Genomic DNA, 22,698 nt, shown 5'->3' on the forward strand with positions numbered 1-22,698 from the left:
CGCTCCCACAGGGAGGAGATCTTGGAATGATTAAGCTAGCCCTCACTAGACCAGAGTTCCACATTGCCAAAGGTCACAAAGTCAAGTGAACAAGTGAAGTCACCAAGCCCTTCAGTGCACCCTCTAAGAGTGCCAAAATAGGGTTGATTCTCCTCGCCTAACACTTCAGAAAGCCTGGAAGCTCAAAACCCTCAAACTGTATAGTTGTTTTCTGTCTTGTTTGGGGGTGGGAGAGGAGTCTAGAATGCGCTCAGGGTATGGGGCACACGGGTGGCTCAGTTGGTTAAAGCCACAGACTTCGCTCAGGTCAGGATCTCACAGTTCATAGGTTCCAGCCCCATACTGGGGTCTACGCTGAGAGCTCAGCTCAGAGCCTGAGCCTGCTTCGGATTTTCTGTCTCCCTCTCTCTCTGCCCCTCCCCTGCTCGCGCTCTGTCACTTTCTCCCTCTCTCTCAAAAATAAATAAACATTTTTTTTAATTAAAAAAAAAAAACGTGCTCAGGATCAAGAGGCCCCATAGGAAGGTCTGAGACATTCAGCACCAGACTTGGGATTGGCAATGCTCCCACCACGCGCGTCCTATTGAGTTCAAGGCCTCTGAATCTTATCTTTCCCCACCTCCCCAACCCCCCCTTCAAAGCCCTCTTTAACCTTCATGTTAACAAGATTCATCCATTTATTATTCTTGAATGACGCTTAGGAGCGCCGACAGTCAGGTGCGGTAGGTAGTCTGAGAACCCGGGTCCGCACCGAGTCCCGCCCCTCGGCCCAGCCTCTCTCTCGGCGCAGCTCCCCCGCCATCCTGCAGAGGGCAGCAAGGCCCCAGCCACCGTCCGGGTTGGGCCACGCCCCGTCCCTCCGTGAGGACCAACCCTGGCTCCCTTTACCACAGCCCCACCCCAGGAGTCGCCTGACGTAGTTTCCATCCGCCCTCGCCGCAAGGGACTTCGCCGTCTGCCTCTCCACTTTGACAGCTGTGGCTGCACCGAGGCGCGGCTCGGGACCCCTCGGGGGTAACAAAACCGACCACCGGCCGCTTTGCAGCTCCGAGGAGCCCGCCAACCAGTAGCCACACAAACCCGCCTCGCCACCGGAAGGCGGGCTGCGCACGCGCTGCGCACGCGCCCCGCCCACCCACGGAGGCCTGCCGCAGCACTCGGGCCGCGCGCGGCTCCCGGCACGCCGACGGAACCCCGGGGGGCCCCTCGCCGCCTGGCTCCGGCTGAGGCCTCGGTCCTGATTCGAACCCGACACCACCTACCGTGAGCGGCCGCGAGAGCTCCCACCGTCCTCTCTGCAGACCGCGCAAACCGAAAGGCCTAGAGTAGAGGCCTTTCGTGACCTAGGGGCGGGGCCGAGGCCCGATGTGGGCGGGGCATCTGGGTCCTCGCGGCAGAAGAAAGCGAGCTGGGGGGCCGCAGCTCGGGGAGAGCGGGAAAAGGGCCGCTGGACCCGCTGCTGGGAAAGTGGAGTAGTAGTGGCGCCCCTCGGAATCGCGCTGGCCGAGTAGGAAGAGTGGCAGATGAGGTGCGGGAGAGGGGTCCCAGGATTTGGACCCTTCAATAAACTCAGGTCACTTCCCTCCCCTACCTTTCCAGCCCCCCCCTTTTTTGTTTTAATAAAATGAGGAAATTGAACTTCACTAATTTCTCTGATCCTCACCAGCACTCAAGTTGTTTCAGAGATGATTCTTCCATGCATAAATCCCATGGTCTGACCTCATCCTTTACCTCTCCTGTCTCATTTCTCCTTCCATTTTTACCCCCATACTTCTGCTCCATCACCACGGAGAAACTTGAAATCCCTCAACTCATCTTGTACTTTGTACAGTTTACGGTTTTGCTTCAGCTGCATGCCTGAGCCTGACATATTCTCCCCATCCGCTTTCCACAACCAGAGTCTTCTCGTCAAGGCCAGCCTCAGTGCTGCATCTTCCATAAGGCCTTTGCCACGATCCACAATCAGAATTAACTGTTTCTTCTCTTTTGCTCCCATAGCATTGTTTTAATCTTTAATACAGACTGCCTTCTGGCTTGGATTTTAATTAATAATTACATAGGTCTTTTTTTTTTAATGTTTATTTATTTAGAGAGAGCACACAAGCAGGGGGAGAGGCAGAGAGAGAGAATCCCAAGCAGGCTCCACGCTCAGCACGGAGCCCTACACGGTGCCTGAGCCAAAGTCAAGAGTTGGACACTTATCCGACTGAGCCACCCAGGTGCCCCTACATAAGGCTTTTTAAATGGTAGGTACCTTAAGAAGGCAGGGACCCTGTGTTCTCCATATCTGTAGTTCCAAGACCTTGCACATGGGAGGCCCTCAATAAATATTTGTTAAGTGAATGCTGGGGTTCGACTATAGATAGTTCACATACAAAATCTCATTCATTCATTCATGGTCCACTAAACCATGGCCCCTGCCGGGAACAGTTAGGCCTAATTAAGAGAAGGAAAGGCAACACACCTATTGGGAAGTGAGACCTTTAGGCGGGTCCATTTCTCACACACACACACACACACACACACACACACACACACACACCTACACACCTTCTTCCTAGGAGAAATTAGAGCCTGTGAGCTGACTCTCACAGCAAGCTGGGAGATAGGGCTAAACTAACCAGGACAGGGGCAGGAGTCCTGGTAATCACTGGGACCTAAGTTCTCTGCTAGACTCAGGACACTGCTCCCCAAAGCCAAGCAACAAGTCTGCTGTCTCTCCTGGCTCACAGGCCCCTCCTTCCTCATTCCTAGGGTCTTCAGGCAGAGGGCAGAGGCAACGGAAGGGCTGGGGGATACAGGGAGACCAATTTTGGGTGGGGAAAGGAAGTTGGTACTCTTTAGCAGCCTTCTCCCTGGATTTCTGAGGCACCTGAGCCTCTTGGGTAGAGAAAGGAGATGGCAGCCCTTGACCTAGGCCTCGCTCAAGCCTTGTGCCTGCAAAAGAAAGGTTGGTCAGGCTATTGCCCCACCCAGGGAGTGATAACATCCGGGCTGCTCCCCAGTGCTGGGGCTTGGCCTCAGCTTACCAGGAATGGTGTTCTCTAAGAGGAAACCCAAGAGTCCTGCCAGGAAGATGGGCTCTGTGAGCAGCGAGCGCAGTAATACATCCAGGGGGCTCCAGCCTACAGAAAGTTGGGGCCAGGCAGGAGGGGAACTCTGATCCTATGCAAGGCCAATGGGTCATACTTCTAGACCTAAATCTAAGTCTTGGGCTAAGGACAGATCTTTTCCCATCTCCCCCACCTTTTACCCCTACTCTCTAGTTCCCCACCCAGGCCCTTCGCACAAGGTCCCTGCCTATCATCCTGTCTTCTGAGCATCCACATGCCCTCTGAATATGCTTTGGTAGTTCCAGGCTCTGGAAAGCTTGGTATTAAAAGTCCCAACCTTACTTCCCACTTCTTATATTCTATGCTGTACCCTGGTTGTCTCAACCTCAGTACTACTGACATTTTGGGCCAGATAATTCTTTGATGGAGGGGGGCTGTCCTGTGCATTGTAGGATATTTAGCATCATCCCTCTATCCACTAAATGCCAATAACAATCCCCTCTTCTGTTTGTAATGGCCAAAAATATCTCTGGATATTGTCAAATATTCCCTGTGGGGCAAAATCATCCTCAATTGAGTACCACTGCTAGTTGCTAAGCTCCACTAACTAATGTATTTGCTACTCCTCAGACATACCCTATGACCCTATTTCTATATCCTTGTTTATGACGGTTCCCCCGCCAGAAATGACCTTCCTCCCACTAAATATGTTCAAATCTTACCATCCTTTAGACCAGCTCAGTGTTAACTTTTTCTGTAAAACTTACTTGGATCATCTTAAGCAGAAACCATTTCTCACTGCCAAGCACCCCAGCCAGCTCCTTATCTAAGCCTTTCCCTGTTACGTTCCTACACATGTCATCTCTTTTGTTAGACCGTAACATCTGGAGGCCCCTTTTTATCCGAAGGGGCTAGCCTGGTGCTCAATAAATATTTGCTAAACGAATGGGTGAACTATTTACACCAAATCACAGAAAAGGGTGTGGGACCTGGAGTCTAGAGAGCCTCCAGCCTCCAGCCCTTGCTTTCCCAGTACTGTCCAACTCCTCTTCCCATCCCCACCCCCACCTGTGCTCAGCACAGGGGCTTCCTGAAGCCATCTCGGAAGCAGCAGGGCCATGAAGACGGAGAAGCCAACAATGAAGACGTTCCGCCCAGAGTCAATGTCAGCCAGGTGGAAGCTGGAGAATCCAGTAGACAGAACCACGGCCTGGGTCACCCCAAGCACCCCACCTGTCTCGTAGGGAAGTAATCAAAGGGGTTGGGAAGGGCTGGCAAGGAGAGAGTATTGCAGGGTGGGGCAGGTTGTGATGGAGAGAGACAACCAAAGGCTCATTTTCCCATTATGTCGGAAGCCCAGTCAAGAGGCCAAGATGTTGGGCTGAGAAAATGAGGGCAGCTGACCCACAGCTGACACCCCGTAGGTCAGGGGTGCTGTTCAGAAAGAGAGGGGGCCAGCCACAAGCAACCAGTTGGCCATCCTGGGGTGGGGGTGGGGGGTACTGGTTCAATGCCAGTCCTGCTGATACATCCACTCACCAAGTACAGGCAGCGGGATGGTGGTGAGGAGTTGGGCCAGCCTCGGGGAGAGCCCAAGCCCCACGCAGAGCAGTCCCACCAGATGGGCCACTCGCCGAGATCCAGCCTATGCGAAGCAGAGATGCTAGAAAACACAGCCACCTCCTTGATCGCCTCTTCAAGAGTTTTGCCTGGCTGGCCCCTTCTCATCATTTGGATCTCAACTCAAATGTGATCCTTCCGAGAAGCACTCTACTTAAAGGACACTCCTTTTCTCAACCACTATCCCCCTACTACCCTGCTTCATTTTCTTTTTCTTTTTTTTTTAAGAGTTTATTTTCAATTTTTACCTGCTTTGTTTCTTGATAGCACTTAACACTCTGTACCTATCTTACTTTTTTTTTTTTTTAATTGTCTGCCTCTCCCTCTCTGAAGTGCCCAAGAGAGCAAGGACTTTGTGTGACTTGATCTCGCCAGACGCCCCAGCAAGGGTACCGTGTCGGAGGTATGGGAGTTTAGTAGTGACTTAGTGTCTTCCTCACGGTCCTAGCCGTTACCACTTCTAGGCACCTCCCTAAATGAGATCATTGAGGTGGCGTGCCTGGCGGAATGCTGGACACAGATGGCAACCGGTCAGCGTGAGTTCCCTTCCCTCTCGTGTACTTCCACTCCCCTGCCCCCACCCCTGTCCACATACCTGGATAAGACTCACTGTGCCCACGTTGGGGAAGCTGGATGCAGTGCCCAGAGGGCTCCCCAACAGCCCGGCCAGCACACTGCCCAGACCCTCCAGGCTCAGCCCTCGATTGCAGGCATGTGGAGGTGGGGAAGGCAATTGCAGGAGCCGGCCACACAGGGCATAGCAGCCCAGGGAGCTGGTGGAGGCTGCCAAAGCCATGGAGATGCCTGCAGCCACAGCCCTGGGCGTCAGCAAGGGCCAGTCCCACTCACCTGGGGAGGGAGAAAAAGCCACCTTGGGGCCAGACTCAAGTCTGGAGCATCCCCCTGCTTCCAAAGGCCTGCGCCACAAGAATCCTCGAGACCCCATTGTCTTTGAAGACAATGTCTTCTGACAGAACCAACAAACTCAGGATAAGGACTCATCCCTTTATCATGGTCTACAAGGCTTCATCTTCCACCACACTCTGCCCTACTCTCTTTGCTCCAGATAACACTGGCCTTGTTTCAGGCCCTTGTCCTTGCTGTGTTGCTGGCTACCACAGGGCCTTTGCACATGCTGCTCTCCCCACCTAGAATGCTCTTCTCCCTTGCCTTCACCTTGTTAGCACCTCCTCACCTCTCACATCTCAGCTCAAAGATCACTTTCTCAAGAACAGTTTTCCTGATCTCTCTGGTAAAGTCAGATTCTCCGTTATAAGCTGTCATTACACAATGCATCTCCCCATTGTTACACTTACCACATGTAATTTTCAATTTACTTGGGTGACTGTTTAATTAGTATCTGCATTCCCTAGCAGATGTAACCTTCCTGAGTATAGGTACTGCGTCTGTCATATTTAACACCACGTCCCCTATCACATGCCCAGCACATAATCAGCACTCAACAGACCTCTATTAAGTTGACGAATGAACAACTTTTGTACACAATGCCTCAAAAGCAAACTTCATATGTAGGGCCACCAACTCCAATGCTTGTGAGGGTAGGTAGCATAAGTGTGTAAATCGGATGAGGATTATTAACAGGGAGTGATGGGCTTGCAGATGTCTCTTAACACTAAATAAAACTCCTGTGGTGAGGGGCTGGTATTGCCCTTCGGACTGGCAATTTCTCCTCCCTGGGTGTTTTGAGAAAGCACAGGATTTAACTCAGAAATGAAATTCGCTAAATCTTGAGTTCAAAGAAATAGACCTTTGATTTGAGTAAGAGGCTGAAGGATGAAGAGCAGACCTACCTGGGTGAGGCAGCCAAATCCATGGTGCCTTGGGGGAGGCAGACAGCTCCGGGGGGATGGCGCTCAGCCCCAGAAGGGCAGAGATGATCCACACACAGGCCACCGGTATCAGCACCTGAGGGGCGAGATTGAGACCGGAAAGAACCTCTCCCCCAGAACCTTCCGAGCCAGCCTTCGAGGGGTAGACAGAAACCAAAAAGGTAGCGGGCCAATCAAGCATTCCACGCCAGCCCTTCTCACCTCAACTCGCCCTGCCCAGACCCCAACATACCGAGAGGAGCCGGAAGACAGGAATGTGAGTGTGAGGCGAGGAGGCTGAAGCTGGCCTCCAGGGGCACCGAGGTAACTGGCAGGAGCCCAGGTGCTGAGAACAGATCACCATGACCAGGATAAGCCTAGGGGAGAGAAAGAGCTTTAGGAGCAAAAGGAAGCAGGCATCCCGAGGGGGGTAAGGGAGGTAGAGGAGGGGCAGAATTCCCTAACAGGGATCCCAGAGAAGAGAAGGAGGAGGACACCTTGGAGGGGCAGCAGGGCACGGTGTAAAAGCCAGGGAGACCACATGAACCCAGCAAAAGTCCTGGATTCCAAATCCACAAAGCATTGTCCCTGCTCAGATGGCTGCTGAATCGGGTAGGGCCAGCTGCTCTGCCCTCCCCCAGTCCCGCACAGCCCACTGGTCACCACCCCATGCCCCTCAGGACTTACGTACAGCAAGGCCAGTCCCCAGTGGGTAGAGCAGAAAAGGGACACCTCCCTGTGGGCAGAGAACCCTGCCACCACCAGGCTGGGGGCCAGCACCAGGGGCCCACAGTGGGAGAACAAATGGCCGGGACTCCCCAACAGCCCCAGCGTGCCCTGCAGCACCCCGGATACCACCACAGCCCCGGACACCTGGAGAAGCCGAGAAAAAGACAAAGAGGATGCATTCTGCTCCATCAAGTTGACCTCAGTCTGGACTTCTCAACTAATCCCAGGGGGTGGGTCTCTGTCCCAACTCCTTCCCCCAGATCATCTCAGGCCCCAGCAAATGGAAACAGGAAACTCCTCCATCCCGGCACCACCTTCAGCCCTCCTGCTCGCCATCCCCAGGCACTCACCTCTCGGAGAGAAGTGTTCCGGAGCGCCAGGCCATGGCAGCCAGGCCCCCCACACAGGCGCAGCACAAGGGAGGCTGGGGAAAGTTGGGGGCGTGGAGAGGAGAGAGGTAAGTGGGACAGAGCCCCATTGTTCTACAGTCCTTGCTGGTCCGGGGCACAGCTCCAAGACCCCATAGCCTAGCAGTTCCCACCACTGCCCACTCTCAATCCTGTGCCCGCCCAGGTCTGGAGGCTCAGACTGGCACTCCACTCCACCCTCACCCTGTGCCCTTGCTCTGTGCTCACAGTTTCCAGGTGTCCGGATGGCCAGAGGTAGCTTCTGGCTGGTCAGCACCAGAGCAGGGACGAGGAACTCTAAGGACGGAGCCTGGACAAGAGGCAGCCTGTAGGAATAGCAGCCCTGGCTACTAGAGACAAGTGGCAGCCAAAAGGACTCCTCAGGCCACTCCTACACACACACACACACACACACACACACACACACACACACACACACGCTTGCAGGAACCCGCCCCATTCTCTCCAGGGAGTTCCCCTCACCTGCTGCCTATCCAAATTTGCAGGGTGGTAGACACACCACACGAAAAGAGGCTGGAGGCCAGGAGTTGGGCAGGGGAATATGAGAGCTCTCCTTGGGGGAGATTTTGAAGCAGGAGCAAGTGGGAGACACAGAGCAGAGAAGCCAGCACCAAGATATGCTGCAGGAGAAGAAATGGGAAGGAGAGTCTTCAGAAACAGGTGGAAATGCCTGTTTCCTGAGGGTTTCTCATGCCACGCCTACTCTCCCCTCCCCCCCCTCCCCCCACCCCCCCCCCCCCCCGCCCCGCCATCACCCCTTCAGCTAGGACTAATTCCTACACCTCTGCCTCCTACCTGCAGAGCCAGAAGACAGCTGAGGCCCCAGGGAGGAGGCCCACCCTGAGAGGCCCAAGGGTGAGAGGAGGGATTTTGGACAGCAGGCTGCGGTGGGAGTGGTGGTGGCGGCAGTGTGGCCAGGGCATCCTGGGGGCCCATAGACTGGAGTTGGACGGGATGGGGGTGTGATCGGCTCATGCTGACTGCCTTTCTTCTTGTCTTGGCTGCCCTGGGCCAGAGTTAAGTAGAGAGAGTAAGAGGTCGGAGTTTGGAGGAAGTTAGCTGCCTGGAGTGGGGAGGGGGTGGAGGCATCAGTGAAGCGGAGCGAAGGGATGAGGGATTTGGGGCAGGACAGGCCCTTTCACCTTTGCCCAGCTCTTGTGCAAATTCCATCACCCATTAACTGGGGAGCCACGTTCTGGACCCCTCCCCCGCAAGAAACTCCCGTGCAGATCCCCTGTTTCATGCTTTGGAAAGTAGGATAGGAGAGGTGGGGAGGAGACTTAGAAAATATCCTGGGGAGGTTTTAGTGTTCCCTCCTCACCACCAGCATTTGAAACGATCATGGTTACACCAGTTCTCAACCCTTTCAGGGTCAAGCCCCCAGGACTACCTGGGAAGGAAATGCATGGGTAATGTCCCTACATAATGCATGGCAAAAGTGACCACAACTCTATATAATTTTCTCACTGTAACAGAAAGGAGAAATAAAGGTAGGTGATAATAAAAAGTATTTTGTGGGGCGCCTGGGTGGCTCAGTCGGCTGAGTGTCCGACTTCGGCTCAGGTCATGATCTCGTGGTTCGTGAGTTTGAGCCCCGCGTCGGGCTCTGGTGCTGAGAGCTCGGAACTTGGAGCCTGCTTCAGATTCTGTGTCCCCCTTTCTCTCTGTCCCACCCCTGCTTGTGCTCTGTCTCTATCTTTCAAAAATGAATAAACATAGGGGCGCCTGGGTGGCTCAGTCGGTTAAGCGTCCGACTTCGGCTCAGGTCATGATCTCACGGTCCGTGAGTTCGAGCTCCACGTCGGGCTCTGTGCTGACAGCTCAGAGCCTGGAGCCTATTTCCGATTCTGTGTCTCCCTCTCTCTCTGACCCTCCCCTGTTCATGCTCTGTCCCTCTCTGTCTCACAAATAAATAAACATTAAAAAAAAATTTTTTTTTAATGAATAAACATATAAATAAATAAATAAATAAATAAATAAAGTATTTCATATGTGAAACTTGGGCCCAACTAAAGGAGAAGACAATGTCATCCACTGCCTACCCCATATAGAGAATAACCATGGATGTGGTAACTACAACATCAACGGATACTAGTGCTTTCCTGGCGACTCATGTATCACAAGCAGTGTTGCCATTGGTGACCTGATGTTCCAAAGTAGTGAACAAGTTCTTGGCCAAGTGCAGAACAAAGCAAAGTCCAGTTTTAATTTACACGTAGGTACATTCCTGGCAAACTTTGAGTCTTTTCCAAAATGTAGAAAAACGATTTCGTGTTTACATGTTAAAAATAGTTCTATGCTCAGATAAACAGGCTTTTCGTATACATGATGTCCAGCAGGGCATTCGAAAGTTATCTTGGGAACTCTTCATAAGGGAGGGGTCTCAAGCATTCCAGGATGCCTAGCATCTGGACCACACCAGCTAAATGCCAGTATCATCCCTTCAATTTTTTGCTGCAATCAAAAAATGCCCCATAAGTTTCCAGACTGCCCCCTAGGGGACAGTACTACCTGTGTTGTGGATCCTCTTAAGAAGGAGTCCCACCCAAATACTCTCAGTCCAGGTGCCAGAACAGTTCACTTTCTTCCAGTGATAACCCAGCTTTAGACTTAACACCAACTACCACCATGTGTCAGACCAGACTGGAAGTCAGGACACTCGCCCTGGCTTCTCGGGATCCACAAGGATGGAGCTCACCCAGAACTTGTGACAGGGCCAACCTCAGGTATGATAGAGTCACCATCTGTGACCCAGAGCACCCAAGTCAAAGCAGTGCTACAGGCCCCTGAGTGCTGGGAGCAGGGGTGAGTGTAAGTTTGAGATGGAATCCTGTAACCATCAAACAACAGGGAAGTTCTAAAATGGGGCTCAGAGCAAATGAGTTGCAAGATGATGGGCTCAGGAAGTAGAAAAGCTTAGAATCTAGATATGGGGAGGAAATTCTTCAAGGGCTGCCACGGAAGAAAGAATCCCAGCCATGCAACTGAAACTGTTTATTGAAACCTCAGTTCTACAAAAGCGTGAAAAACCCAAATACAAAGCAGTGGCCAGAGAGGCCTGTGAAGAGAACACCCAGGAGAAGAACTGGAAGAGAGGGAAGCCCAGGAGCAGGCTACTAAGAAGAGGTTGGAAAGGGCAGGGCTGAAGGCGGCAGCAGTCCCTGGCTCCTTTAGGCTACACCCAAGGGATGGGGTGTGGAGAGGGTTTCCCACCTGACCCCGCCTTCCCTCGGCAGATCCCACCTTGGCCCTATCAGTCCCTCGCTCTCCTGCTTCAGGGACATCACTCAGGCCCCCAATCAACATTTCCTCCCTCCCTCACCCCATTTTTCCCCTTCCATCATAGGGAACTCGAAAGCAAAAGTCTAGAACCCAGGGAGGTGGAGAGACAGGGGCTTCTCCTCTGTCTGGCTGTGATGTGGCCCTGGTCACCAAGCTGGAGCTTTCCCTGGTACCATCGCTGCTCTGGCCAAGCAGCCAGCCACTGAGGTCTAGGAGAGTGAGTGACCTTCAGTCCTTCTACCCCACAACCCCTTAAGCTCCATTACCTAGGAGGACGGGGACCAGCCAAGGACCCAGAGAGGTAGAGAGGATCTAAATCAAGCTTTCCCCCTCTAGGTTCTCAGGGATTCCCAAATCCTCTTAATGCATTTGTTGAATGCCTGCCTAGCCCGGGAAAATGAAAGACTTGAGACGGGCTAGCTCCATGACACTGAAAAGGGAACACTGCTGGGGCGGGGGGAGCAGGGGGGGCATTGGACTCCAGAGCCAGGGTGGAGCCAGGCCACGGGAGTGGTACCCAGGGCTGGGAGACCCAGTGGAGACAGTATGGTTGGAGTGATGGCAGGCGTGGCAGCTTGGGGAGTCTCTCTGGAGCTTCTGGCAAAGGGGACAGTTATGGAAAAGAGTGGGAGGGGCAGGAGGGTCTGGGGGAGGCAATGGTGGAGGAGTCAGTGAAGCCAGAAGACTGCCCCAGAGTGAACGCAGCCCTGTGTCACCATCCAGGCAGCTGGAGACGTTAACAGGACATGGCAGGCACTGTGGCACGGGAGAAGGTATGCAGGGTTCCAAGAGGCACCTGGAGGCCAGTCCAAGGTCCGGGGGGCCGGGCGAGGGGCTGCAGGGCAGCCCCAAGGACTGGTGAATTACAGCCAGTGACGCCACAGCCAAGGCCACACTGCTCACATATGCCATAGCTAACAGGCAAGACAGCTGCGGGAGCGAAGATAAGAAAAGTCAGTGCCCAAATACCCTTCCCCCAAAACCTGCTTCTGACTGCCTTCAACACATCCATCCCTTGTCTGGAAACTTGTGCTCAAGTCAGAGCTCTCTGTCGCCATCTACTCTCAAACCCCATCTCCTGAGACTCTCAGCATTTGCTCACCCCACCTTACACACCAGCCCAGTTAAGGCCCCTATCTTTCCCAACCCTCCTCACCTTTGCCAGCCGCTGGCAGAGGGAGCCCAGGGCCAACTGCCAGGCCGGCTGCTCCAGCAGCACACACAGGTCTGTGTAGGTGTACCAGCCCCGCCGCCGTCCCTGCTGCTCAGCCACGCTGTTGGAAGGGGAGAGAGACAGAGGACACCTTCAACACTCCTGCTGCTGGCCCAGTGGCACCCTCACTCCCCTGGGGACCCACACTGGGGAACCTGTTATACACACAGGTTCCTAAACTACCTGTTGGTCCAGAAACGGAGAGCGAGCCCAAGATCTGTGTTTTAAATAAGGTTCTACCACCCTTCCAAAGAAGATTACAAAGAGGGCAGATAGGTTTAGGAACAATTACCTTGGGAGATTCGCCTTGTCGCCTCCTCCCTCCCCCCAGTTACACCCTAACCCTAACGGTTTAGATCTAAGCCCCCAAATTCCGTAAGCCCCTCTTCCCAACTCCTAGAACCTACCAGCTCTCCAGCCAGCTCAGCACCTCAAAGATCTCCCGAGGGTCAGTGTAAAGACGCCAATCCTATGGGTAAGAAGAGAAGGGCACCAGGCCAAATTCAGATAGGAGCCACAGCCATTTAATAACCAACCAAGACCACGGCAGCAGCTACAACCGCCACTACGGCAGACACTTTTCTTGGCACTTACTACGTGCCAGATACTGTCCCAGGAGCTTTTATATATTAACTCATTTGATACCACATTATCTGGTTTCACATTATACCCTCAGTTAAGGGCAAAGAAAGAAAATAATCCTAAGAACGGTCCACACTCATAGGGAGCTCACAGTCATGAGGCAGAGAAACTCTGGAAGCAAATAATCAGAACCCAGTGAGATAAGCTCTGACTCAGAGTGTAACATGTTGGGCTTGAAGGAATTAGGGAATGGTGTGGGGCGGGGGGGGGGGGTTCCATTTCTGGCCTCACCATGCCAGGAACCTCCAAAGGCTGTGGTTGGTCCAGAAAGGCTGGGAAGGGAAGACACTAATAAGGAAAGACACAAGGAGAAGAGGCAAAAAGAAACTACAGAACGCTGACTGAGAAAAGCAAAGGATGAAGGGAACATGACAAGCGGTCAAAGAAACAAAGTGAGCAATAGAACAGCTACTCACCATGGCATTCAGGAAGCCCCTCTCCAGGGCATTGAGAGTGGGCACGGCCACACCCCCTGCAGCTCCCCATTCATCATTGAAGACCTCCTCCTCCTCCCCTTCATCATAGAGGTACTTACTGGCCACCATCTGCAGGGAAGCCAGAGGTGGTATCAGAAGCGCTCACACCCGGCTCCTGGGTCACCAGGACCCAGAAGGGGAGGGGGCGTCTTACCATGGAGATCAGGAACAAGTCAGAGGACGACACGTGCTGTAGGTAGTCTGGGTTTCGATGGCGGAGCCGTTCAATGTACACCAGAGCGAGCATCATAGCACACGGGGAGATGCACGCCTCCCTGGGGGGCAGGAAGGATCAGTAATTAACCCCCAGGGTCTTTCAGCACTTATAACTCTTATGATGCTCATCCCTGTGTCTTTATACCTTCTCTTTAGAGACAACCATTTCCCCCTTTCTCTAGGGCCCAAATACTACCGCCCTGTCCCCCTCAATTCCAAGCTCACCGGGACACATGAGCTACGTATTTCTTCTGGAGCCGGCGAATAGGGCTGGGGGCTGCCTTCTGGAGCAGTTCCACAGCAATGTCTGCAGAAGGCAAAGGGAAGGCAGAGTAAGCAAACAACTCCTCCCTTGCCACCACCACCCCCAACTCCCCCATGCACCCCCATCCCCAGTGCTATCAGCAGAAGACCCAGATCTGTATTATCTGAAGCCTTGGGGACAGAACCACAGTCACAAAATGTATCAAATTCTCCCACGTTGAGACAAAAAAACCCATTCTACATTTGGATTTCAGCGCCTTTCAACAGGAAGGCTTATTTCCCTGTCACCCGAAATTATCTAGATTTGTCTTTCACCTTGCTCATTTGAGAAAATAAACGTGCCTTGTGAATTTGGGATACATATGATGTGTTTCTCGTATACAAATCAACAGTGGGGGCGCCTGGGTGGCTCAGTTAAGCATCCAGACTCTTGAGTTTAGCTCAGGCTCATGATCTTACAGTTAGTGAGGTGGAGCCCCCTGTCAGGTTCTGAGCTGACAGCGAGGAGCCTGCTTGGAATTCTCACTCTCTCTCTCTCTCTCTCTCTCTCTGTCACTGTCTTACCCCCCGGCCTACACACACGCACTCTAACACACCCTCTCAAAATAAATAACTTAAAAAAAAAAGAGTGGCACAGATCTGTAAGATAGCAATGTTTTTTTACTCACTCAGGCTACAAAAATGTGGAATGGAAACCCAGTCCTTACACCAGACGTCGATAAGTTAGCTATGAAAAGACGGTGTAGCTCATGGGGTACACCGAGTTATTTTGGTGACTGCTGACAACCCCATTTTCATGCTTCTTACTTGCCCAGGTACAAAACACTAACCTGCCACGGGGCTGGAGAGTTCCTCCAAGCTGCAGTCAGCTTCCCAGTCCCAGCCATAGTAGAGTCTCCTTCGGATCCGGGCGCTGAGCTTCTGGTGTCCAGGGAGGAACTGAAATGGCAGGTGGTGGAGGGTGAAAGGCAGGGAAGGCTACGATGGAGATCCTGGCTCCAGGCTGGGAGTGGGGTGCGGGGCGGCAGGTTCACCTCACTGCTGGTGGGACCCATGCCCCACCCAGCCCCGTTCTCTAGATTATTTGCCAATGGTAGTTTATCTACACTGAGCGTGGGGGTGGGGGTGGGGGTGGGGGTGGGGGGGGGAGGAGGAATCCTACACCACTGACTACTCCCCAGCAGAGGTTCTCGGAGAAGGTCCCGGGCGGCCACCCCTACCTCCAGTCCCCTACCCCGCGACTCTCCCTCAGGGCCCAAGGAGCCGGGGCCTCGAGTAGTCAAAGATCGAGTGGCTGCCGCCCGGCTTCCGCACCAAGCCGTCAGGCGAGTTCGCGGCGCCGCCCGGGCCGCGAGAGGAGCGCCGGGGATCCCGAGCTCAAGCACAGGAAGGCCAGGGAGGGGGCGGGCCGCGCTCTCACCGAGAAGTCCTGGAAGCCCGTGAGGGAGAAGGTGCCTTCTTCGTCCAGCAGGAGCCCGGCCAAGTCCATCGCGCCGCCACCTGCCGCCCTGAGAAAGTGGAAGGGAGCGAATGGTAAGGGAGCCGCGGAGCCCTCGCCTGAGCGCCGTCCTCCCCCGCGCGGACGGCCGCCTTCGCCAGCGCAGCCCCCTGTCCTCGCGCCGGCGGCAGCAGGCGGGGCCGGGTTGGCGGGCGCCTCTTCCTGTTCCGCCCCGGGCGGGGCTCGGGGCTCCGGGCTCCGGGCTCCGCGATCCGGGCTCCGGGTGTGGGCCTCGGAGGCCAGGGCGCTCACCTCACCCAGTGGAGAGGAGACCCGGCTGCGAAGCGCGTGTTGTGCCTCTGTCCCGCGTTTAGTAGCCGCAGGGGTGTCGCCGGCGAGTCAGCGCGCGGCACTTCCTGCCGCCCGAGGGGCCCAGCCGCCAGCCCCAACAGCCACGGAGGAGCCAAGCTCGCAATCCTGGTCGCCCTGAGCCCGGGCGAGTCCCAGAACTAAGCCCCAGCGTGCCCTTGTCTGGGTGGGTAATGGGGACAATTCCCCGGGGACCACGCCACACTGAAGATGAACGAGCCCGGCTGACCTTTTCGTATCAATGTGGATGTTAATATGAGTAGAACAAAGATGCAGGACGAGTCGCTCCCAAATATGTTTTTAAAAGATACGCACATAAAACAATATACATGTATAAAATGCGTCGGAAAAAACGCAGAAGAAACAACAGTGGGTACACTGTGGAAACGTGGCAGGGAAACTTACTTTTTGCTGTATACCTTACTTTCGGTAGCTTGAACTCTAAACCTAATTACGTATTTTGTAGGGTCACTGCAGAAATTAAATGGCCACAAAGAAATACAAAGCGCCTAGTACGCTGTAAGCCTCAGTAAATGGAATTAATCCCCCCCCCCAAGAGTCAACAGCTAAACAGGATTCTATTTTTAAACCCGCGACCCCAATCTCCCGTTTGAGCAAGGGAATGGAAAAAGCTCCGATACGTGCCGGCAGTAAAGTTTACGTTTGGGGAGGAAACACCTTTACTGAGTAAGTGAAGCTGTTTTCGAGTCAGTCGAGTCACGCGCTGGTGTTTGTTTATCCGCCGAGAGGAGGGAACTGGGAGGACCAGTAAGTCAAGGACTGACTAATGGGACAGCCGCCGCCCTTCCCGTGCTGAAGCAGATCCTACTCCGGACACTGGGCATTTGGCAGCCCACTTCCTGCCCCTTCGGCCCGCATCACACCGGGAAAACCGGGCCAGCACGGGTCTCCCTAGCCGCCCTGCCTACACAGGCAGAGGAAGACGGCTGGAGTGCGAAGACACGGATACACAGTCCTTCGGTCCCGTGGAGCCGGACAGCGCACAGTCACGACCCGAGATCACGACTCCAGCAACCACAATACGAACCTGCGCAGCATAGTAGCGCTGGCAGCCGCCTGTGCGCAGGCGCGGGCCGCCCTATCCCGGCGGTTGGGGTGCGTCACGTGACGGGCTCGTCTTTCCTCCGTCACGTGACGGCCCCTGGGCGGCCTCGGCTGCGCTCTCCGCGGCGTGCGCCCCCTTCCGCCTGACGCGCCCCCGGCGGCGGCCGCGCAGCCCTGGCTCCTCGCGGGCTCGGGCGGCGGCTGCGACGGGGCTATGGCGAGCGGCGGCGGCGGCGGTGGTAACACCGGCGCGGGTGGGGGCTCGGGGGCAGGCCTGAGCCTCGGCCTGGGCCTGGGTCTGAGCCTAGGCATGGGGGAGGCCACCGGCGAGGCGGAGGAGGAGGCGGCCACGGCCGAGGCGGTGGGACGCCTGGCCACGACGCTGTGGCTGCGGCTCCGCGGCTGGGAGGCAGTGCTGGCGGCAGCGCAGCGGCTGCTGGTGTGGGAGAAACCGCTGCACAGCCTGGTCACGGCGGCCGCACTCAACGGCCTCTTCTGGTAACGGCCACGGAGGAGGGGGCGGGGCCGGGCTGCGCGGGCGGGCGGGGGCGGGAGGGGCCGGGAGCACCTTTCCCGTTCCTGGGGTTGACACTTGCCTCGGGGGAGTGGCCCCCTTCCCCCGTCTGTTGTCGGTCGGGGTTGTCCCATACCTCTGTCTCGGGTCTCATGGTAGGCCTGGAGGTTCCGGTTCCCCCATCAGTGGGCGCTTTTCCGCCTTTCGCGATGGATGCGGGGGCCTCTCACCCACTCATCGCTGAGGTGCCTGTCTCTCCCTAAGGTTGCTCTCTTCGTCGTCCCTCCGGCCCTTCTTCCTACTCAGCGTCTCACTTTTGGCCTATTTTCTGCTGGATCTCTGGCAGCCTCGCTTCTTCCCTGACATCGCAGGTGAGTATTCATTCAGTAAGCCCCGTTGTGCACTTGCTTTGTGCCTGAGCCCGCTGGGTGGGTTGAATGGTGAGGGCAAATGTACAGCAGGCCCCCGGGTCCCAGGCACCACCTTAAAATTAGTGTTACTGTGAGCGTAGTAGTTAAGAGTGCAGACTCTACAGCCACATTGCCTGGGTTCCATTGCTTGCTCTGCCGTTTGCTGTGCGTGTGACCTTGTAAGAGCCACTCAATTTCTATTTCCCTCGGCTTTCTCTTCTATAAAACAAGAATGATAGAATTTAGTCGGTAAGCAACTGAAGACTAAATGAATTAATACCTGTTCTGTGCTCGTGGTAGAGGTTCAGATAGCACAGGAATCATGGGAATATTAGGTTCTGTTTTTGTTGTTGTTATGCCTGTATTTACTGAATGGGTATTTTGGAGCAATTAGATGTCACCTGTGTGTGAGCTACTTGGGATGTAAACACGAATAAGGTGTGTTTGAAAAGAGTGAAGTTTAGGGGCACCTGGGGGTCTCAGTCAGCTAAGTGTCTGACTCTTGATTTCTGCTTGGGTCATGATCCCGAGGGCAGTGAGATCAGGCCCCAAGTCAGGCTACCGTGAGACTTTCTCTCTCTCCCTCTCTTTTGCTGCCCCTCCCCCATGCACGCATCTTGTGTGCTCTCTCTCTCAAAATAAATAAATTAATTAAAAAAAAAATTAAAGTGTGGGGTACCTGGCTGGCTCAGAGCATTCTTGATATCGGGGTTGTAAGATCAAGCTTCAGGTTGAGTGTAGAGGTTACTTAGAAATAATAAAGAAATCTTTAAAAGAAAGTGATTAAAGAGGGAGACAGTTGTGTAAATAGAAACAATTATGACAATGTAACTTTTCCTACCTTGGTGTCTGAAGGTGCTCTGGGAATGCAGAGGAGGGGCAACTGTTTCTGCCCTGGGAAGTGTCTCCCAGAGCCCTACCACTCAATAACTTGTTCCCCACCTCTCTCTATAGCATCATCCCCAGAGGAGCCCCACTCTGACAGGTGAGTGCAGGCCAGCTCTTGAAGACAAATGCCCAAACCCTGTTTTGCTTTGGTGCCAGTGTCCCCACAGTGCAGGGCGACACTGCAGGGTCTGCAGAGACCCCAGCATAGCAAGTGGACTGGCAACAAGTTCGGTCCTGGGTTCCTATTTAGGTGTTTGGGTGCCTGATGCTTTGGGGGCAGAGGGTTGGGAACTCTGGGCTTTGCTTCCCAAGATGAGGACAGCCTCCTTTTGGGAGGTGGGGTTGTCCAGTTTTTTAGACTGAAGATCTCATTGGCATTCTCAGAGGGATTTGAGTGCCTAGGAAGCTGGTGTCTGAGGCCTCCAGGGGTCATGTCATGTCTCCCCAGTGAGGGTGCGGGGTCAGGCGCCCGGCCGCACCTGCTGAGTGTGCCCGAGTTGTGCAGATACCTGGCTGAGAGCTGGCTCACCTTCCAGATTCATCTGCAGGAGCTGCTGCAGTACAAGAGGCAGAATCCAGCTCAGGTAACCTCTTTCATGCCATATAACAGTTTCCCGCACTGTGGGGAAATAGAGGTAGGGGAATGGGGAGTAGTAACGTGAAATCCCTGGCTGGACACTGAAGGAAGAGGGTTGGGGGCCTTTTTGAGGCAACACATGCAGCGAGTAGCCTGGTACAGGAGTAGTCTCATTTCAGAGAGTAAGTTTGTGATGTTTTGACACTGTTTCCTGTTAAGGGATATCAGTCTGAGTTGTAGGCATTTGATGATGTCTATTGTAAGCTTACTGAATTGGTTGTCTTGGGCATTCTCTTGACTAGACTAGATCGCTGCATCCCCAGAAGGCATACCCCTCCTTCCACCAGCTGAACAGCAATTTCTTGCCCAGATGAGTGGGGCATATACCTCTCAGACCCTGTTCTCTTCTCTGCAGTTCTGTGCTCGAGTTTGTTCTGGCTGTGCTGTACTGGCTGTGCTGGGACACTACGTTCCGGGGATTATGATTTCTTACATTGTCTGTGAGTAGACTTTAACCCCTGCCTTTCCCAAAGCTGGTTCCTTCTCTTTCCTTGGACTGGGTCAAAGGGACTGGCTAGCCCTAAGGGAGGATGGTGCACTCTCTCTCTTTTTTTTTTTCTTTTTTTTTTTTTTGATGATCTGTTTATGGAGATCTCCAGGGGATGCTGGAGTGTTAGTGATGGTGGAAGAGTCATCTGGGCAGGAGAGTGGTAGATGTGGAGGGAGAAGGTTTGTCCAGCCTCCAGAAAGCCTTCAGCAATTTCTGTTTAGGGACCAGTTGCATGAGGGCCCTCAGGAAATAGGCATAGGAAGCCCTGAGTGGACTCTCTAACCTCCAGTGCTGAGCATCCTGTTGTGGCCCCTGGTGGTTTATCATGAACTGATCCAGAGGATGTATACTCGCCTCGAGCCCCTGCTCATGCAGCTGGACTACAGCATGAAGGCAGAAGCTGATGCCTTGCATCACAAACACGACAAGAAGAGTAAGGGGCTCCCATGCCCAGGAGGGGGGTGTGGGGGAAGGCATCGGTTTATGGCTCATGAAGTGCCCTGGAACTTAGATACTCTCTAGTCTCTTGACCACATTTGTCCCCCACCACCGTCTCTGCTTGGTCACTGCCCTGCTGTTATTTCTCTAGAGCGGCAGGGGAAGAATGCACCCCCTGGAGGTGATGAGCCACTGGCGGAGACAGAGAGTGAAAGCGAAGCAGAACTGGCTGGCTTCTCCCCGGTGGTGAGGTCCAAGGGAGATGGGATGCCAAGTAGAGGCTGGAGGAGAATCTGCTTCAGAGCAGCTACTTCTCAAGAGGGTGGGAGGCAGTGGGCGGGGGTGCTTTTGAAAAATTGGTTCTCTTATTTTCTCATCTGTTCTGTTATCTGGGTTCTCCTGCAGGTGGATGTGAAGAAAACCGCATTGGCCTTGGCCATAACAGACTCAGAGCTGTCAGACGAGGAGGCTTCTATCTTGGAGAGTGGTGGCTTCTCTGTATCCCGGGCCACAACTCCACAGCTAACTGATGTCTCAGAGGGTATGAGAAGCTCTTTGTCCTCCCAGTCTTCCTGTTCCCTGTTGTGGATGCTGGCCATGTTCTCTATCACCCCCAGAAATGTTTTTTCTGGGAACTGATCCTGTAATTCGACTTCAAGCTCTGAAAGACCTTAACGCCTAAGGCCTGGTCCAGTATTCCATGTCCTGAGTTCTCATCCTTGAATTGACTGCCTGTTGTGAGAGTTCAGAACAGCAGGCCCATCCGCCCATTCCTGACTCTTTGTTTTCTGCATAGATTTGGACCAGCAGAGCCTGCCAAGTGAGCCAGAGGAAGCCCTGAGCCGGGAGCTGGGGGAGGGAGAGGAGACGGAGCCAGTCCCTCCTGAAGACCTGCTGGGCCCTCCTCAGGCCCTCTCAAGGCAAGACCTGGACTCGGAAGAAGAGGAGGAAGATGTGGTAGCCAAGGAAACCTTGCTTCGGCTCTCGTCCCCTCTTCATTTTGTGAACACGCACTTCAACGGGGCAGGCTCTCCCACACATGGAGGGAAGCTCTCCCCTGGAGGACCAGCGGAGACACTGAGCCCGGAGGCAGTGAGTGGTGACCTCCCCACTCCACCGAACACCCTGTCACCCCTACTTTGCCTGGCCGAAAGTGACCCGGTCCCCTCCCCCTCAGTGCTCCCACCTCCTCCCCAGGACTTGCCCCAGCCCCTGTCTGTCCCTGAGGAAGAAGAGGCACTTACCACTGAGGACTTCGAATTGCTGGATCAGGGGGAGCTGGAGCAGCTGAATGCTGAGCTGGGGTTGGGGCCAGAGACACCCTCAGAGCTCCCTGATGCTCCACCCCCTCCATCCCTAGGGCCCGACACCCTCTCTCTGGTACAGTCAGACCAAGAGGCTCAGGCCGTGGCAGAGCCATGAGCCACAGGGGAAGGAGTTGCAGGCACAGTAGGGTTTCCTGGCCAGGGACGTCACCGTTTCCTCTTTTCCCTACTCTAGGGAGGGGTCGTACATGGGGGAGCTGGCTGTCAGATGGTAGCCAGTCCACCCTCTCCCTGCCTGCCTGCCTGCCTGCCTGCCTGCTGTCCCAGGCCTGGAACAGTGCCCGTGCCTGGGATTGGTTTTAAGTTTGTAAATAATTTTACACTTGGGTTAGTGGATGTGAACAGGGCTAGGGAAGTCCTTCCCACAGCCTGCACTTGCCTCCCTGCCTCATCTCTACTCTCATTCCACTATGCCTCCAGCCCTGGTGGTCGTTCCCTTTCTTTTTCCTCCTATCCTCAGGGACCTGTGCTGCTCTGTCCTCGTGTCCCACTAGTTGTTTAGTTTGGGCACTTGACCATTTGTCTTTCCTGTCCTGTGTTCCTCTCTGCTTTTTATATCCTGCCTGTGTCCTGTCCTTAGCAGCTCCATCCCCGCTCTTTGCCGGCTCCTTCCCAGCAGGTGGTGGCTAAGCTTTAGGGAGGCTCCTGTCTGGGTGGTACAGACTAAACCTGGGGTGGTGGGTCAGGCCGGTGGTTATGCACTTAACGTCACTATAGCCCACATAACCTGCACCGCGCCCTTGCCCTAGATCATCCCAGCCTTTCGTGATGAGGGAGGAGAGCGGGAATCCCACAGCATGTGCACCAGCACTGCATTAGTGAGCAGGAGCTCCGTCTTGTTGGGATGAAGGGTCCTCTTACTCTAGGAAGGAATAAAGCGACCGCTCTCTGGGCCGTGAATGGTCCTGGTGTGGTGGGACCCCTACTAGGGTCAGGAAGTGGACAGTAACATCTGTGCAGGTGTTGAGTGGAAAAATAAAGTGTTGATTGGCTAGAACTGCTGCCTGCCTGCCTGCCTCGCTGTGAGCTGCCTCCCACACTGCTCTGTTCCTTCCTCACCCCTCACCCTTGTGCCCTCAGACTTGTTCCTGGCTATTTATTTACCTTGGTGCAAAACAAGGCCAGAAGCAAGGATTACCCCAACAGCCCTAACTTGCCCTTAGCCATCTTCCCTGACAGAGTGATCTGTACAGTGAGATTTAGCATGTGTGAATAAAGTGTACGCAGGAGGAAACTGCCTCGTCTTCCTAGTCAGTACAAATCGAGGACCAGAACGATCGTTTTCTGCCATGTTGCCTACAACCTCAGTGTCCCCACAAGTCCTGTCCCGTGCGCATATTCACAACTAGCTCGCTCAACCGTGACTTGTTTA

The 22,698-nt window shown here is 54.3% G+C and overlaps 4 protein-coding genes across 12 annotated transcripts in view; 1 reads left to right on the forward strand and 3 right to left on the reverse strand.

Moving 5' to 3' along the window:
• The window catches only part of NHEJ1 (non-homologous end joining factor 1), an 80,874-nt gene extending 79,533 nt beyond the window's left edge, over positions 1–1,341 (reverse strand). The window contains exon 1 of one of the 5 annotated variants that reach the window (XR_006220939.1): positions 653–754. Coding sequence is in view for 2 of the 5 variants with exons in the window: in XM_007086152.3 (XP_007086214.3) it covers positions 653–673 (21 nt within the window). In the remaining 3 variants the exon portion in view is untranslated. The other 4 variants (XM_042995357.1, XM_007086151.2, XM_007086152.3 and 1 more) reach the window with 4 other exon arrangements.
• An 835-nt stretch (positions 1,342–2,176) lies between these two features.
• Positions 2,177–8,862, reverse strand: SLC23A3 (solute carrier family 23 member 3). Of its 2 annotated transcripts, XM_015539258.2 has the most exons (12): positions 8,455–8,862; positions 8,122–8,279; positions 7,867–7,964; positions 7,582–7,655; positions 7,194–7,375; positions 6,756–6,879; positions 6,485–6,599; positions 5,269–5,522; positions 4,593–4,698; positions 4,122–4,286; positions 3,030–3,125; positions 2,177–2,937 (listed from the first exon to the last, which is right to left on the reverse strand). In XM_015539258.2, the coding sequence occupies exons 1-12, from the start codon at positions 8,632–8,634 to the stop codon at positions 2,648–2,650; spliced, it is 1,842 nt and encodes a 613-aa protein (XP_015394744.1). In that variant the 5' UTR covers positions 8,635–8,862; the 3' UTR covers positions 2,177–2,647. The 2 variants fall into 2 exon arrangements, with proteins under 2 accessions (XP_015394744.1, XP_007086216.1); XM_007086154.3 differs by lacking the exon at positions 5,269–5,522 and having other exon boundaries at positions 6,485–6,530; positions 6,756–6,848.
• A 1,776-nt stretch (positions 8,863–10,638) lies between these two features.
• On the reverse strand, positions 10,639–16,665 carry CNPPD1 (cyclin Pas1/PHO80 domain containing 1). Of its 3 annotated transcripts, none has more exons than XM_042995363.1 (9): positions 16,238–16,665; positions 15,173–15,260; positions 14,583–14,691; positions 13,714–13,795; positions 13,427–13,547; positions 13,213–13,341; positions 12,562–12,623; positions 12,098–12,215; positions 10,639–11,871 (listed from the first exon to the last, which is right to left on the reverse strand). In XM_042995363.1, exons 2-9 carry the CDS (start codon positions 15,239–15,241, stop codon positions 11,326–11,328), a joined length of 1,236 nt encoding a protein of 411 aa, XP_042851297.1. In that variant the 5' UTR covers positions 15,242–15,260; positions 16,238–16,665; the 3' UTR covers positions 10,639–11,325. The 3 variants fall into 3 exon arrangements, with proteins under 3 accessions (XP_042851297.1, XP_042851295.1, XP_042851294.1); XM_042995361.1 differs by having other exon boundaries at positions 16,205–16,664; XM_042995360.1 differs by having other exon boundaries at positions 15,503–16,664.
• Positions 16,666–16,748: 83 nt separating this feature from the next.
• Positions 16,749–22,323, forward strand: RETREG2 (reticulophagy regulator family member 2). Of its 2 annotated transcripts, none has more exons than XM_042995358.1 (9): positions 16,749–17,122; positions 17,403–17,509; positions 18,503–18,533; positions 18,885–19,020; positions 19,429–19,513; positions 19,853–19,996; positions 20,153–20,247; positions 20,407–20,542; positions 20,798–22,323. In XM_042995358.1, the coding sequence occupies exons 1-9, from the start codon at positions 16,839–16,841 to the stop codon at positions 21,421–21,423; spliced, it is 1,644 nt and encodes a 547-aa protein (XP_042851292.1). In that variant the 5' UTR covers positions 16,749–16,838; the 3' UTR covers positions 21,424–22,323. The 2 variants fall into 2 exon arrangements, with proteins under 2 accessions (XP_042851292.1, XP_042851293.1); XM_042995359.1 differs by having other exon boundaries at positions 20,153–20,244.
• Positions 22,324–22,698: the final 375 nt, after the last annotated feature.

Source organism: Panthera tigris, chromosome C1 (assembly GCF_018350195.1).
Source record: "Panthera tigris isolate Pti1 chromosome C1, P.tigris_Pti1_mat1.1, whole genome shotgun sequence".
NCBI lineage: Eukaryota > Metazoa > Chordata > Mammalia > Carnivora > Felidae > Panthera > Panthera tigris.

Coding starts and splice junctions, on each gene's coding strand:
- CNPPD1 (XM_042995363.1), bottom strand. CDS start 15,241: ATGGACTTGGCCGGGCTCCTGCTGGACGAAGAAGGCACCTTCTCCCTC. Junction 13,342..13,426: donor ACTTGTTCCTGATCTCCATG/GTAAGACGCCCC, acceptor GCTTCCCTGCAG/ATGGTGGCCAGTAAGTACCT. Junction 12,624..13,212: donor GGGGCTTCCTGAATGCCATG/GTGAGTAGCTGT, acceptor TCTTACCCATAG/GATTGGCGTCTTTACACTGA.
- SLC23A3 (XM_015539258.2), bottom strand. CDS start 8,634: ATGAGCCGATCACACCCCCATCCCGTCCAACTCCAGTCTATGGGCCCC. Junction 7,656..7,866: donor CATCCGGACACCTGGAAACT/GTGAGCACAGAG, acceptor AACTTTCCCCAG/CCTCCCTTGTGCTGCGCCTG. Junction 7,376..7,581: donor GGAACACTTCTCTCCGAGAG/GTGAGTGCCTGG, acceptor CGGCTTCTCCAG/GTGTCCGGGGCTGTGGTGGT.
- RETREG2 (XM_042995358.1), top strand. CDS start 16,839: ATGGCGAGCGGCGGCGGCGGCGGTGGTAACACCGGCGCGGGTGGGGGC. Junction 17,123..17,402: donor GCACTCAACGGCCTCTTCTG/GTAACGGCCACG, acceptor TCTCTCCCTAAG/GTTGCTCTCTTCGTCGTCCC. Junction 20,248..20,406: donor TGGCTGGCTTCTCCCCGGTG/GTGAGGTCCAAG, acceptor GTTCTCCTGCAG/GTGGATGTGAAGAAAACCGC.